This window comes from Coturnix japonica, chromosome 3 (genome assembly GCF_054131305.1).
Source record: "Coturnix japonica strain WE chromosome 3, WE-NBRP24, whole genome shotgun sequence".
NCBI lineage: Eukaryota > Metazoa > Chordata > Aves > Galliformes > Phasianidae > Coturnix > Coturnix japonica.
In genome coordinates, this window is record NC_140665.1 from 19,597,501 (window position 1) to 19,613,695 (window position 16,195).

The 16,195-nt window shown below is 38.8% G+C and overlaps 1 protein-coding gene across 1 annotated transcript in view; it reads right to left on the reverse strand.

The window, feature by feature from the left end:
* The window catches only part of USH2A (usherin), a 342,112-nt gene extending 326,849 nt beyond the window's left edge, over nt 1–15,263 (reverse strand). The window contains exons 1-3 of the mRNA XM_085542932.1: nt 15,125–15,263; nt 14,053–14,726; nt 9,608–9,773 (exon numbers count right to left, since the gene is read on the reverse strand). Coding sequence (XP_085399058.1) covers nt 9,608–9,773; nt 14,053–14,573 — 687 coding nt within the window. The 5' untranslated portion in view covers nt 14,574–14,726; nt 15,125–15,263. The remainder of the gene's footprint in view (nt 1–9,607; nt 9,774–14,052; nt 14,727–15,124) is intronic.
* Between the last annotated feature and the right edge of the window lie 932 nt (nt 15,264–16,195).

Sequence of the window (16,195 nt, forward strand, 5' to 3'; positions counted from 1 at the left end):
TCCTTACTCATCCACTGCACAGAACAACCTGCTGTAGGACCTTCTGTTTTCATGAAGAAAGTTCTGTACTAAGTGATGATATTTCAGGGGAAAACATTATGCTTAGACTCCTCAGAAAGTCTGCAAATACAAACACACTAGCAGTGCCCTCCTGTGTATACCACAAGTCTCCGGTTATTAACAGAAAGCAAACCTACATAAAACTCTTCATGCACACAATTACTAATATGGAAGCACCCTGTGTTATCTCCATCTTCTATACCAAGTCATATCAAGTAGACATCACTAACTCCAGTCTCTCAGAGTTGACTTGCCATATGACCAGAGCGCACACAGAAATCAGAAGAGTAGTCATTAGACTGAAGTAGCATATAAAGTTGGGAACTCGCTTGAACACATACACTGCTTCTAGGAGATCAACACAGAATTGAGGGTTCCTATGTCAAATGGTATATTTGGTTTGCTTCAGTTTTCTAGCAGTGAGGAAACAATTACTAAAAGATCACTGCTTAATTTATAAAATGCTATGAGCATTCCTCTCAGTATTTACCTCCAGCTATGGAATTTCTACTATTTTTATATTGAATGTTTGAGCATATTTTATTCTGTTCTTCACCTTTCAACACATTCCTCTCTAAGCAGCTGACAAATTATTTCCTTTTAGATTCACACACTGCCACCAAAATATCTTTTGCAGAAAATGCCAAATATACATTAAAGACTGTAGGATAGCTAAAAAAAAAAACAAACACTTTAGATTAAGAATGCAAATAATTCCTAACACAGTGCTCCTGTTATTAAAATTACAATTTAATTGCTTGCCACACTTTTGTTTTTTATAAAGAAAGAAAAAAATAAATAAAACTCAATGGGCTTTAAGTTTTCTACTACACACACATATATGTCAGGCAAAGCCCCAGCACTGGTCATACAAAGATCTGATTCTATTCCTACCATATGTGATATACACTCCAATCAGACTTCAGTAAGTTTTATTTTTGCAATTGAAAAATATTTGCAAATTCTAGATGAGTGGTCAGAACAGCAATGATAAAACGTCTGCTTTTGCCTTTCTCCAAAAATGAAATCCAGGCATTGATGAAGCTCTGTGTCTTGTTTTCCCTGGCAGATTTTAGACTAATTCTAAGTCTCCAGATGTGTAGAAACTTCATAGAATTCATATTCAGGCAAGAAAGGATGCACATGTTTTAAGAGATAAATGGTGATAAAAAGGATCCCAAACAGATCTGGGGAATGTCTGCTTCTTAAAGAGCTGAAGTTATGACAAATTAATCTCAAATCAACAAAAACAGTCTAAATTCTAGTTACTGTGGCCCAGGAGAAGAGGCAACCATCGCAGTAGGACTTCTGGAGGCAGCACAAGTTGTTTGTACAAGAGATCCCAAAGGTTGCAAATTCAACAGCAGAATGTTAATAAGTGGTAATCGCGGGAGATTAAGCAACAAACCAATAATAATAACAACAAAGTATCTCATGTCTGTTGGAAGCATCATTTGAGTTTTTAGCAGACAACTGCAAATAGTAGAGCAAAAGCCTTAATATGCAGAGCTGCTTCAGACTCTCACCTCCCTTTCTGGGAGTGATAAACTACTCCAAATGGATAATAAGCAGGAAAACAAAATTGTTTCATTAAAATGTGCTGTGGTTTTGTGATTTCTGTTGTTGGTATTCCACATCAGAACACCATGCAGAACAGTGGCAGTTAAAGAGGTCATGTCTAGTTCCTGTTACCACCTTTTTGGGCACTTTGGGTTACCAGAGGGGAGGGGCGGAATCCCAGGAGAACTTGGCATGAGGGGGAAGCAGGGTGGGACTCCGGAGCGGACCCCAATTGCTCTCTGCCTCTGGCTGTCTTAGCTCACCGTGGAGAAAAGCAAGCGCTTCCCTCACACTGTCGTGGTTTGACTCCTACTTAGGGTTCTCTCGTCTCTCTCATTTTGTTTGAGTTGGTTACATTTACTAAATTCCCGTTGCTCCTCAGATCATTGCCGTTATGTTTTCTCTTTGTTAGAACTATCTGCTCGCTCTCTGCCCTTCCCACTGTCCCAGAGTGCATGGCCCAGGGCCTTATTTTTTGCCTTCGCCTCCTCTTTTTTTTCCTCCACTGGGGCTTGTGCCCCCCTGTCAGACTGATATTTAGGGATAACCCCGTGACAAAATGCCTCCCAGCTTTCCTACATTCTTACTAATCTCAAGGAATATACCATTATACCAGACACCTTATATTTCATAATATATACACAGAGCGTGCATAGAGAAAATGTTTTCCTGCTTTTAAGTCTGAGGTTATCTGCTTTTAATACAATTTTTCAAAAGTATTCAAGAACTTGTGTAGAAAACAGAAGTATTTCACAAATTGGAAAGGACAAGTTTTCTCTCAATAGTCAAACAGTTATGATGTAAAGCGGTCTCATTAAATTGTAAGTACTTTAACCTTTTCTTGAAAGAACTGGAAGATTTAAAGATTTATAAAGAAATTTTGCCTAAACTAGGAAATGACTCACATTTGACATGTATTGAAATGATAATGCTGATTTCAATAGGCACTCTAAGAGCATTTTACTCCCGGGAGAGTAATTCAGTCACGGTTACCTTTCCACATTTAGATTTTAAACTTACTTTCTAAAGCTTTTAATGTGCTATCGTCTGCCAAAACATGGCAGAGTTACACAGATATGATCAGGCAAAATAAAGGTTAGTAAAAAGATTATTTTTATAATTGCAGACACTACATATGAAACAAATACATCAATCTGACATGTTCTCAAAGAATCTCCCATTTCAGCAGCTTTGGATTGATCTGAAAATTTATGTTTAAATTTCACCCTTATTAACTCTTAACTAGTTAAATAAATTCTGAAGTATCAAAGGGAAAGTGAGGAAACCCTTAGCAGTAAAACTGTACGGGAAAAAAAATTACATAGTGAAGGTGCTGTTGCTAAGCTGCACAGACCTGATACTGGCATCACTACTCAGAGATGAGGTATGCAGCAGCCCTTAATCATGCTTTCCTATGCTTTCAAATTTTAGATTTCTCTGCAAGATCATATTTTAAGATGAGTTTCCCTGAGGCTTCACCTTCAGTACATATTGAGTCATTTAATAAAATATATATATTCCGTGTATTCATTATTCCACAGTGCATCTACAATCAAGGTTGTTTGGTTTTTGGTTTTTATTTTGCTAATATGGCCCCATAATGGCACAGTGATAAATATCATTGAGTTAGAGTCAAAAAACAGGACTCTAAAACTCTTAGAAATCTCAAGGACTTGATCCTCACCTACTGAAATCATCTGGAATAGTGACAGTACTTTCAAGGAAACAAGGTTCAAAGTCTAAAGACCTGTTATATATTGTAGAGGTTAAAAACAAACTCGTTTACAAACTGTAATCAGTGAAAGATACTTTTCAGTAGTTTCACTACTAGTAAGACGTTATTGTTAGAATGATGCCATCTAGTCTCAAGTACCCTTTTTCAGAGTCTATTTCAAGACTGTTAGTGACTCATGCTCAACACACTTCTGGCAGTGGTTGCTACCATAATACTGCATGAAAAGGAAAAAAAATCCCCTAGTCCACCTTCACAAATCTGTGATGCAAATTCCCTTCTCCCATTGGATGCACTGTATCACACTGTTCTTTTTAGGACAGTTACTGTACTTAAAAGTAACTTTTTAACCATGGTACTCTGGTCAGAAGACTTTCAGAAATAGTCTGTTGTAGCAGAACAGTCTCCCACGTTAAATAGCTTCTCCCCCCTCCCCCCTTTTGTGTGGTGATCATTCTCCGACAGATTTAGAGAAGAAAACTGTAAGACCTCTTACTCTTCACTGTAGTCAAATCCCAAAAGAAGGATCTTAAATCATCTTCTGTAAGGCACACACAGCACCTTTCGCTGTCAGCATACATCTGTTATTCCTGCACTGAATTACATTCTCTAACTATGAACATCTGAAGCTATACACAGAATTTTGCACACAGCCTCAGACTGAAACAGCAGCAATAATGCTTTTCTCTCACTGCTTCAGAAACCTCTCCAGATGCATTTCATCAACACATGATTTTAGAGGTGCATGCAATTTTACAATATCAACTTTTATTTTGTACCTGTTACCCTAGTCTTTTCAGTCATTCAGTTTTTCCTGTTCATCTCTGATTATGCCTGTCCATTTGACATTACCAGATAATGTCAGTACACTCCTAATATTTCTGCCAAGATCATTAACGAAAACATAAGACTCAACCTAAGACTAATTTTTCTAAGAATTCAACTGTACTTTTTTCTATAGATCACACAATTCTTCGAGCAGTATCTATTGCTACCCCTCCCAATGAGCAATCCCTTTGACTCTTACAACTTCTCATGGGGTGTCACAACAATACTAATACTGAACTCCAGATAGAGGAAATCTGACAGATTTACTTTGCTTGAAAATCAGTTTTCTCATCAAAAAAAAAAAAAAGCAAAAAAGCTAAGACGTTAGACAGTGATGAACTATCTTTAGTAAATCCATGCTTCACTTTATCCCATTTTCCATTTACTTCCACAACTTTATCTGTTCCTTCAAAATCTTCTCTAAATCCTCATATGCCAGTGTGTCAAGGCAAATAGGTCTGTGTTACCATGATCCTTTTTTCCTTCCTCTTTTTACTGGCTCCAGCTGGGATGAAGTTGACTTACTTCATTGCTGCTTGTGCTGTTCTGTGTTTTAAATTTGTGGCTGAAACAGTGCTGATCCACACTAGTATTTTGGCTATTGCTAAACAGTGCTTCAACATTTTCAAAGCTGCTCTCTCCCTACTACATTATACACATTCCACTCCTGCAACTAAGCTATGGTTTGGCAAGTAGTATGGAGGGGATGCAGCTGACCTAAACCGACCAAACAACTATTCCATACAATATGGCATCATACTTAACATACATGGAATAGAACAGGGACATTAGGGAGTTGGAGGTTTGTTTTCTATGGTGGCTGTTGCTCAGACACTGGCTGGGCAGCAATCTACATGTGGGAGAGGCTGAGCAATTGTCTTCACATCACTTGTTTGGTTTGGGACCTTAGTCAAATAATCCTTAACCTCAAGCAAACCTTCACCCTCTTGCCTTCTTATGTCTACGATCTTAATAACCTGTTTACCACTTAACTGTCACTGCAAAATCTAATTCAGTTTGATTTCTTTAGAGTTTTATTTCTACTCCTACATAGCTTTCTCTGCAAATTTCCTCCCCCATTCCCGTGTGTCTGTAGACTGTCATCTCTAATTGCAAAGGTGCTTATTCACTCACATAAGCCAGAGTACTGTACCTCAATCCCCTCCCCCCCATCTTAATGGCAGAGAATCCTGTTAACACTGTTTGTTTTGAAGAACTCTCAGGACTTTTTCAATTTAATATCTAGACTTCTCAGTTTGTCTAGTTTCATTGAAATTATCCTGTTTGCTTGTTCTTTTTGAAACCCAAAAGTGCAGCTACAAAACCATTTATTTATTCTATCTGAAATGATTTTATTTTTTTTTAAACCAACATCTCTAGTAATGCCCTCATCACATAACAAAGCTGGAATCCAAATTTTCTTCTTAGATTTCCAGTTAGTGAAGAAACCTTTCTGCATGAAAACAGAAATGCATAGGCCCTCTTGTTAGAGAATTTTAACTTCCCAGTTATAAACTAGAGCATAACTCTCTTCAACAACACAGTTCTCAATAGTACTTCCCTAATGAATGACACATCTAAATCCAAACTTGAGAAATTAAAAGCCTATATTACTTCAGCAGAATTCATTTACTACCCTTCTTCTCTCCCAGAATTATTTTATTCCAAAGAAACTCCTTTTAGCCTGCATTTTCCTTTCTTCATCAATTACTATCTGATGTCATTTCACTGTTTAGTTTCCATTTTTATCATTCCTGAATAGCTCATACACTCCTATGGCTGATTTCCAGACATACCTGCCACCCCTATCACATTTCCATTGCTATTGTCAGTTTCACATCTGCCACCAGTACTTCAAGATCCTCTCCTAGCATTCATATACAAATGCCTCCTATTGTTCTGGCTCATAGTGTTAACTTCAGTGTGTTTAGGTTCCCAGCTCTGCTTGGCTTTGGAGAGGTCTGGCCTGAATCAGTTTTATATAAGCACAGAGGTTCAGAAGTGGCCACAGATCATAACTACTCAGCTGAGGACCTCTTTCATGAACAGTTAGTAAGTGTACTCTTCTTGCAAACCACAACCAAAACACAAAAACAACAAAAATGCACCAGTCCACCATGAAAACTGTTACTGAGACCAAAAGCCTTAGCTGTTTTTCCAGTCAAAAATAAAAAGCAACCGAACCAGCCTAAAGTTAGACAGTCTCACTCATCTGCCAGTTAAGCATGTAATACTGATGGTTTAGAATAATACCTTACAATAGTCTGCAGAATGAGCCTCATCAGGCTTACAGCCAACGGAACTTAAGTTATCTATCTTGACCCACTTGCATTCCCTACAAAGACACATTCTCTCTTTTTTTTAATAGACTCGGGGAAAATAAGGAGTAAATATGCTTCCTCTGTTAGGGAAGCCATGTATATTCAAACACAGGGATGTTAATTGCAGCATTTAATGCTTCTACTTTGAATTTTTGGGCAACTCTGACACAGCTAAAACATTTTCATAATAAGCAAGAGCATCATTACCACATATAGTTTCAGTTACCAACAGTACCTGAACCATATTATCTAAATATTTTAAGCAAATAAAAAAAAGAATCCAAACAGATTGTCCTATTCTCTATGCATGATCCACAGTTATGTTTCATAACATCCTGTTTAGAGTAGATGCATTCCATTTCATCTCTCTTCCCTTCAAACCCACAGGCTTTTAGGTGTTCTAGACAACTCTAGATATAACAAAAAACCCTAAGTAGTGCTCCTATACCTTTCATCATAAATACAAATTTAATCACATACATGATAACATACATTCCATTTCATTTCAGCTGTCTTATCAAACACAGTACTCGGTTGCCTCAAAACACAAACATTTTTCCTTTCAGCCAAAAAAAAAAAAAAGACATCAAGCAAGGTGTCAATTCTGAATAGACTTTACACATCAAGACATGTCATCCAGCTTTGTTTGGTAAGAGCTCCCATAAAAAGAAAGATGCCAGAGAATGTTCTGACACACCAAATTCACATAAGTACTGAAAAAGTTGCTGAATCTGTTTTTCATTGCTTCTGGTAGAAGATCAATTTCCTTTTTGTTCCTGTTTAAAGCAACTCTGCTGATGACACCATACCTACTTTAAAACCAACATGTCAGGAGGAAAACACCTATATTTTCTAATTTACCGACATTAGTCCCAGCACTCGTCCCTGCTAGAAAATCCAGCCTATGTCTACTAAAGTGTCACAGAACTCAGCATGCTAATCTTCTGCAGGAGTCAGATCTGCCTCAACAAAAGGGAAAGTCTTCACTGTAAAACAGCAGCAGTAACTCGCCTAAAGCTGCATTCTGCCACAGCTCCCCCTGCTGCCTTCACTTGTGGTATCTCATGAACAGAGCATGCAAGGGCCTACTTCGTGCTACAGTCCCCCTGCCAGTTCACAGCCTGGGGATAAGGGCAATCAGTCAGAGGAGTCAGAAGCTACATTTGTGCAAAGACTGGATGATTTGTACTTTTAGGTGTGACTCCAAGTTCTTCCACTGTGATGTCTATAAAACCACATTGTCCACCATTCTCATTTTTCTACCAGTTGAAGACAAAGCTGAAATCTCCAGATGCCTGGGAAACATCAAATATTACAGTCTGGAGGAAAAAAACCACTTTCATATGAATGTTACTTTTGCTCAGAGTCACACAATGGTTTGGGTTGGAAAGGTTCTTAAAGCTCACCCAGCCCCAACCCCAAACTGTGGGCAGGGCTGCCATGGGCCCGATCCAACATGGCACCTGCAGAGATGGGCAACACAGCATCTCTAGATAGCTGTGCCACTTCCTCCTCAGTGAAGATTTTATTCCTCATGTCTAGTTTAAACCTACTTCCAGTTTATTATCCTATTCTCTTATACAGAGAGAATAGTGATTTCTGTATAGTTCCTCTCATAATGACCTTCTCCATTTATTTCTCTATAGAAAAAAAAATGTTATGGACAGCTGATAGAAGTTTGAAGAACTTTAAACTTTTACCTGAAGTTTAACAGCCATACCTAGGGTGAAATGGATCATGCTCTAGTCGCTATCATCTTGAATGGCAAGATGAGCAACACAACAAATCACAGAATGTAAAGATCTACCTTGAGCTCAGAAACATCGAAAAATTAAGTCTGTAGGCCCCGTAAGGATCTAGAAACTGTACATCTTTATTCCCCCAGTGCACTGAACAACAGTCCAAAGAAACAAATGACTAAATTCTAAGAAGCACTTGAGGGCTCTTTGCAATGCAATTTAAAATAGCGTGTACATTTAAATCACGCTCTCCTTTTCTATGCCAGGCTTTAACAGTTTCTAAGACTACTACAAAATGTGGCTGACAGCAACTGCAGTAATATAGCACTTTCAGAGTGTTTGAAGTGTAAAGTTCATTAGTTCTACCTTAAGGTCACTCTTTTAATCCTACAGCAAAAATCTTATTCACACTACCACACTGTTATCCTGGAAAAAAGAAAACTGTAAAAAAAACAACCAACCCACCAAGGCGTCAGCTTAGATACTTCTTAAGAGTGACAAGATCAGCACTAAAAATCCAAATCACAGTCAATACCTTTTAGCAAGTTTCAGGAAAGCAGAAAAACTCTTCTTGATTGTGCTGTAAACCAAATGAAATTTAACAGACCAGATAAAGGAAATGAAGGAAGGAGAAGATTAACGTCTCAATACTTGATAATTTTGTTTTGTAATTATTAGTTGAACTTTGCTTACAAACAGGAATTTACAAGGGCATCTGTAGGGAATTCTAAGGCATGCAAATAACTGAATGCATTTTAATTTCTTTTGCATTTGTTCGCAGATTTTGTAATTTAATTTTTTAAATGAACTCTGTTTTGCTTTATCCTCAGTACAGAGGTGTACACTTATTAAAACACTGTGCCAACAGAAAATATTAGAACACAAGCACTGTTTTAACAATTCAAATGTATTTTTAAAGTAAGAGGCAATAACTAACAGGCTTGAAGAAACCCTTATACATGTTGACTTACATGCATTGTAAGAAGTTTTAGAAATTAAATGGGATACCTCTCCAAGTATATTTGTATGTATACATTGGAATGAGTGAGTAATCTCAGAGACTCACGATTGCTGCTAAGAAGAGAATAAGTAGTTTTTCTTCACCGCAAGAAGAAAAACTCCTGCTCTTAAGGGCAAGTACTTGTAGTCTTATTTGCTTAGCAGATGTGTACAGCATTTCCTTCCAGTGTTAAATTCGCAATCACCTCAACATGCACTCAAAAATTAATAACCTTACCTACACAACTCACAAATTATCTTCACTAGAAGGGATAAACTGGGGATTGTGACAGATAATGCAGTTACGCCTTTCTCACACAAATGTTGTATTTCAACAAATATTAAAGAGGTTTTCTTCTTTTACTCACCTGCACACTAAGATGAATCCATTTCTTCACAAGAATTCTCCCCAGTGTCATTACTTTTATTGGTGGCTGCAAACCATTTACTGTGCGATAATAAAACATGGTCTCTTTCTCAGATATTGTGAGTTTGAACACAGTCTGCCCATCAATAGCCTTTTCTATCACACACCTTTGGAAATAACCAAGAAAAACAACATAAGGTCAGAAGCACACATATATACACATTCTTGCCAAGGTGATATCCCGTAAAGTGATGCTAACCAGAATGCATTAAAATAAATGTTAAAATAGAGATTGTGAGAAGATGCTCACTGACAGTGAAAGTCACAGGATGTACTAAGCATAAAAGCTAACAAACAGGCTTCATTCAATCCCTCGATCATAGGATTATTAAAGTTGAATAAGACTACTGAGGCCATCTAATCCAACCAGTAAACCATGAGCCTCAGTGCCGCATCAGCCCTTTTTTTGAAAACCCACAAGGATGGGGACTCTACCGCTACCCTGGGCAGCCCGTTCCAGTAAAACCAAGGCCAGGTCAGAAGGCTTCCTTGCCACTTGTTAGTTTTCTTTTCAGGGAGACTTCACATCAATATCAAATGCAACATATAAGGACAAGAATACTACCTACGCTAACCCATGTTACATTTCCAAGTGTTCAAGTAGTTTTGACAAATGAACAATCACCATGCTAAGGGTCCTGAGAAGACATAGATGATACTTGATTCAAATCAGCTACATATTTTATTTATGAATCTAATCATTACTACAACAAAAATAATTTTAAAGTTCCACATTCCATTTCATCTGCTTGAGAAATCCAGTCCCCAATTTACCCACGACAAACCAAATGTTATAGCAGTTGCACCAGACTAAATTAGTAATCTAACTCACAAGAGAGTCAGAAAACCAAACTTCACCTTTCCACAGTACTCACTGCTACTTATTACAGAAATAGCATCAAAATGCTGTTCTGTTACTGCCAGGATTCACTGATTTACATTTAAAACCAAGGGAAAGATTAATTAGCTGTTACCATTTTAGTCTCCTGGAATGTTGTCAAAAGAACAACTTGCAAAATGCAGATATTTATTTTGCAAACCTTAAAAAAAATTGTGTTTCTTAATATATTGTTGATTGATCTTTTCAAGGTTTTGTTTGCCTGTAAACACACTAGTTTTGCTAGATAATAAATGTGAGGAAAGGCTCAGCTAAGTAGCAAAATATTTAGGAACTGGATTTACCCAGTTCCTGGATAAACAATAATTGGATAATCCAGGTTTTTGTTTAATTTAGTTATCTAAAACAAACAACCCTGCATTGTTTTTATCCCCAAAGGGGATAAAACTTTAAGAAGGCAAGTGACCTTGATGTACATCACTTTGAAAACTGAAAAGAACAAATGTGGATTATGACTCACTACTGGGGGGAAAAAAAAAAAAAAATCAAAATGTAGAAAACAGGAGGAAGGGGGGGAAAAAAACCACCACATACAGTAATATAGGTGATATAGGCATAAGCTTTAGTTCTGAAAGGGAGAACTATTTCCATTTCAGATATGATTATGGAGAGAAACCACTGTTCTTTATGAAGTTCTGATCTTCTGTTAACCTACAATCTCATAGAGCCAGTTCTTGACTATGTAGTTCTTGATGGTGGGGTTGAAGGAAGAACAACAAAACCACAGAGATCAACAAAGTAAACATTTGATAGAAACTAATCTAGAGGCACTGCTGATCCTCACACATTAACTACATGTGAATGGCAACATCTGCACAGGCTCAAAATCAGACATACTGCATTTCAAGGCAACATCCCCCTTCTGTCTAAGTGCTTCTGTAAAATACCTGAATTAGGTGCAATTGTAGCTGTTTGGGTGTTTTTGAAGGAAAAAAAAAGCAGCAAGATACCTAGCGCCTACTCCACAATCAGGCCATTTCACCACACCTTTTGGTGCATAAAATGTCCTGGCTCATTTTTCTCCAACCTTTGTTATTTTGTGGCCATCTATACTCCAGTTATTCCAGTTCAAACTAAATTGATATAAGCTGTCTGTAATGACTATTCATATATGCTAAGCTTCTACTCATGTTCTTATCCTACTATGCTTCCAAGGGTTATCACCATATACTGTTTCCCATGTTATGCTACATTCTATGCACAGGCTTACTGAAGGCCTTTAGATGAACTAATGAGCATATAAAGCATGAGAAAAGAACACAAGTCAGACAGAAGAGGTTTACTCACTTACTGTACATACTGTCTAAAGGGAAATAAGTTTAAAGACTGGAGTTATGAATATCAGTGTTTACTCACTGTTCTCCTGCTTTTAAGATCTCCAATATGCAGGGACTTAAAAGCATACTTACAAAGACTTATACACATTTTTATAGCATATCCAAAAAACATGGGCCTACTGCACTTGATGCAAGTACTTTTTACGCTAATGAAATAGCTTGTTAACATTTAACTTGTTTTATGATTAAAATGAGTTATAATCCATTTTAGGGCATGGTGGCAACAAAAAGACTATTACATTAAGTTCCAGTTCAGTGGAGTCCCCCAGTATATTAATGGGATTTAAAAGTTCCACAAATAACATTTAGCAAAGACATCTCCACATCAGGAACTGCAAAGTAGAGGAGAGCTGGCAAGTCAAACCTCTACAGGGGCTGTACATACATTACTGTTTCTCCAAAACCTCCTCAGAACTGGATTTCTACATCCCTTTCGTGAGGAAAATGAATCCTTTTTTTAAATAGACAATAAAAAATATGCTGCTGGACAGCAGCAAATCCTCCTCTCCACTGGAATAAATGTTGTCCAACTTCAATTTTCAGTACTAGGCTCTACCACTGTCACTTCTACCTTGAATATTAGCAAACTCACAAGGCAGAGGAATGAAGCAAGCTGCTACAAAAACTGAATAAAAACATTTAGATTTTAAAGTGATCTATAAAGGCCAATGAACAGAAACATGTACATTCTGTGCTATTAATACAGCAGCAGGAGAGTAATGTTTTATACAAGTCCATGGATAATCAGACATTGAGAGAGTCTGGTTTCTTTACAGCGCTTAATCATTTGAAACTAAGCACACACATTTCACTATTTCAGGCTCTATGCAAGAACAGCCCAGTCCACTGACAAGAGTTTCACAGATTTCACTCAACACACTGCTGCAACAGCTTGCTTAGAAATTAGACATTTGTACTTCAAGTTAAGTATATGCTATGCTGTATGAGAACCCAATACACCTGCACACACGCGGACATGAACTTAAGACAACCCCAGGAATGGGCTCTCTGATGTTTGAGATTCAAACATTTAGAAAATACTCTCTGTAAAAGACACTAGGCCAAAGCTCCAGAGACTGCTTCACACATACCTTCATCCTAGCCACTTTACCTTAAGCTTGAACTGAAGCCACTTTTGCCCTCCAGGCCTTATTTCTTTCCCCTCAATAATCACTATTTCTATACTGAGGTTGCTGTTGTTTTTTTCAAAAAGGTAATTATCCTTCCATTAAAGCAGACTTAACTTCACACATCCTTAATGTTTCAAGATTATATTCTCATTCTTAAAATCTTGTTTCATGGCAGCATGCAAAATAAGCATTCAATATTCTACATTGCAAAAGCATTTCTGATATACACCCTAAAATGCATTATACCTTTGCCATGTTTTCACTTTAAATGGGATCTGCATAACCAGGAGAAGGTCAAGGAAGCTCTGCATATTATGATCCACAGGTAGAACTCTTCTGCAGGATTTGTAAATCAGCTTTCCAAAAAAGCAAGTTTTTAATTACAGTAATGCCCAGCCAAGCTGAAAGGCCACTCTGAATAGTCCTATGTGCTGAACTACACAGCTCATGGGCGCATAAGAAAAAGAACGCTTACTGAAACTTCATTAGTAGTCTTAATAGTGGAATCTTTTGTAAAAGGAGTAATATGATCTCCAGTTCAACCAACATCTATTATGGCCACTCGTCTATAGTACTAAAATATTCATTTGGGGAGATCTGAGGGTGTTTCCTCACTTGTTTAAGGAGTAGAACTGTGTGATTCCTGAAAGTTTAGATTTTTTTCTACACCTCCCCTCCCCCCCCCCATCAGGGAAGAAGCAAAAGCCCTGACAACACATTTTTATAGCAGTTTTTAGGAGGAATGTGAATTAGAAATTTGCATTTAAATTTTTAATAGTCACGTGTTATATACAAGTATTTTCCACTGCAACAATGGGATTCCCATGTGAGTCAATGCTACTGAAACTGAGCCTACTGTCCTGACATTTACAAAGATCCCAACCTAAATACAGTTTTAAAACGTCAGAGTTTCTCACTGTAGCTTTTTAAAATTTTAAATAGCTTGCTAATAGTGATCTTGACTGCAATGATCAATTTTTTTAAGAGCCCCAGGAAAGTAAACACCTTCAATACTACTTACATTACACCTTCTTGCTCAGGTTTCAACCATACAGTTAACGTAAATGAAGCTGACAGCCTCAGTAATGGGGGAGTAGAAAAGCAATCCTTCTGGTTATGAAAAATAAAACTTGAAGCGTTGCTGAAGGACCCCAGAGGCAAGTCCTTTTTGTCCTCTGTGACACAGGTACCAAGGCCTTCAAGAAAAAGCTGTTTGTACAAAGGAGGCGATGACCTGTATGGGCATTCTTGAACACAAAACCTCTGAGTGCAGGACATAATACTTTCAGCAGCTACTGAGCTATGACAAAAAGTACTTCGGTCTGGCAGCCCACAGGTGGCTTGAGTTGGCACAATAGACACATTCTTGAAAGCTCCCACATTTTCAAGTCGAGGGAAATGTCCCTGAGAGCTGACCAACACAAAGGAGTCATAATAAGTTAAGATTAAAGTTTCAATAGCATGAAACAAGAAACGACACCTCAAGGAAAGAGCCCAGCAATTCATGTTTACAAAAAAGCTCCTCCTGATTAAAGCATCCATAAATAAATAATGATGTCCATGTTGGTAGTGGTGTCCTCAGGTGGTACACTCTAAGAGTTTATGTAGCTTTTCATCTCCAGAACACCAGTTCATGGACTCGGTCCTCATCTATGTCTTCTGGACAGTAAAACACACTTGAGGGACAGCTGGTATCTGCAAACCACAGAAAACAGACAATGCAAGAGAGGAATGGGATTTTTCTTACAGGGGCCAAGCCCCACCAGGGCTATTAAGGATTTGGAGTCTTCCTTCAACTTTATGTCAGCAAATAAACCTGCACACTTTCTGGCCAACACTAAAGATCTCCAAACAAGGCCCTGAGTAACAGGCCTGCTCCTGGCCGCACGCACTCAAGGCCACGCACAGCTTACCCCAGATCTGCTGTGGTTTACAGAGCAGACACACAGCTTTACACTTTAAGGTGATGAGCACAGAGTACAGCAGTAAACCACAGCACTGGCAAACAGTTCAGCATCAGGCACTTGGATTGTATTTTCTAGCATTTTCAAGCCTGTTCACCAAATTTCACGTTTAAAACCCCCAGAGCTTACCTCAGCTTTACACCGCTAGCTGTAAGCTGCTCGGCCTCATCCTGCCAGAGCTATTTTAGGGCACTGACAGTGGCTGCAAGCGATGCTCCTCCAGTGTCTCTGCTCTTGATGCACACTGTCGGCTGAGGCTGCCGGCCACCTGCCCCCACACAGCACCCCACTACCCCTCTCTTACCCACTCCCTGCCTTAACCTGCCGCCCAGCTCCCACCACTCCTTTCAGCCCTCCACAAAGCTGATTAGCTCCACGCTCCCCATCTGGCCCAGGGAATCTTGCTAACAGCAAATGCCTTCCCTGATATTCTCTGGCAGACACCTCAACCGGCCGAGGGGCCAATAAGTAAATTCATTTACTTATTAATTACTACATCCATCCAGAGAGCTAAGCACAGTAGCGCAGCTCTCTGCAACAACACTATGATCTCCTCCCACCCAACGGCTCAGGCCCACCAGCAGCCCCCACCCCATGCCTACCACTTGTTCAAGTAGCCCTACCTGGTCGTAGGCACTGTCTCTGTGCTCCCCCCACCTGGCTTTAGCTGTCACAGCCCTCCCCTGGGTAGAACAAGGCAGTCCTCAGGGAGCCACAACACTGCCGCTTGCTATGAAATATTTAACACAGCCCTTGGCAGTGAGCCGGTTTCTCAGGATGGGCCAGCAGCCTGAGGGGTGCCTTGCCCAGGGCACTCACAGTTCCTGCAGTGAAACCACCCTGGGCAGGGTGGGGGCCAAGTACTTTGCTGGGTCCTGCTGTTCAAAGGCTTAGAAAGTGACAAGTTGGTGCCATTTTCTCAGGTTTTACAGCCATGTAACTTAGATTCCTAAGAAGAGAGAGAAACAGCATGGAAAGTTGAAGCAAAAGGAACAGCTGTGGAGTACAGAGCCAGAGCAGAAGTGCCACAGACATGCATCCCACAATACACATTGCCCTCAGCACCTATGGCCAAAAGTATCATTGACTGAATATGATTCATAATTTTACCAACATTTGAAACACTGACAACCTTTGTAACCCTCAATGAGGTTATAGCTCTTATTTTTCAGTACTGCATTAACCTATGAGTAGCTACAT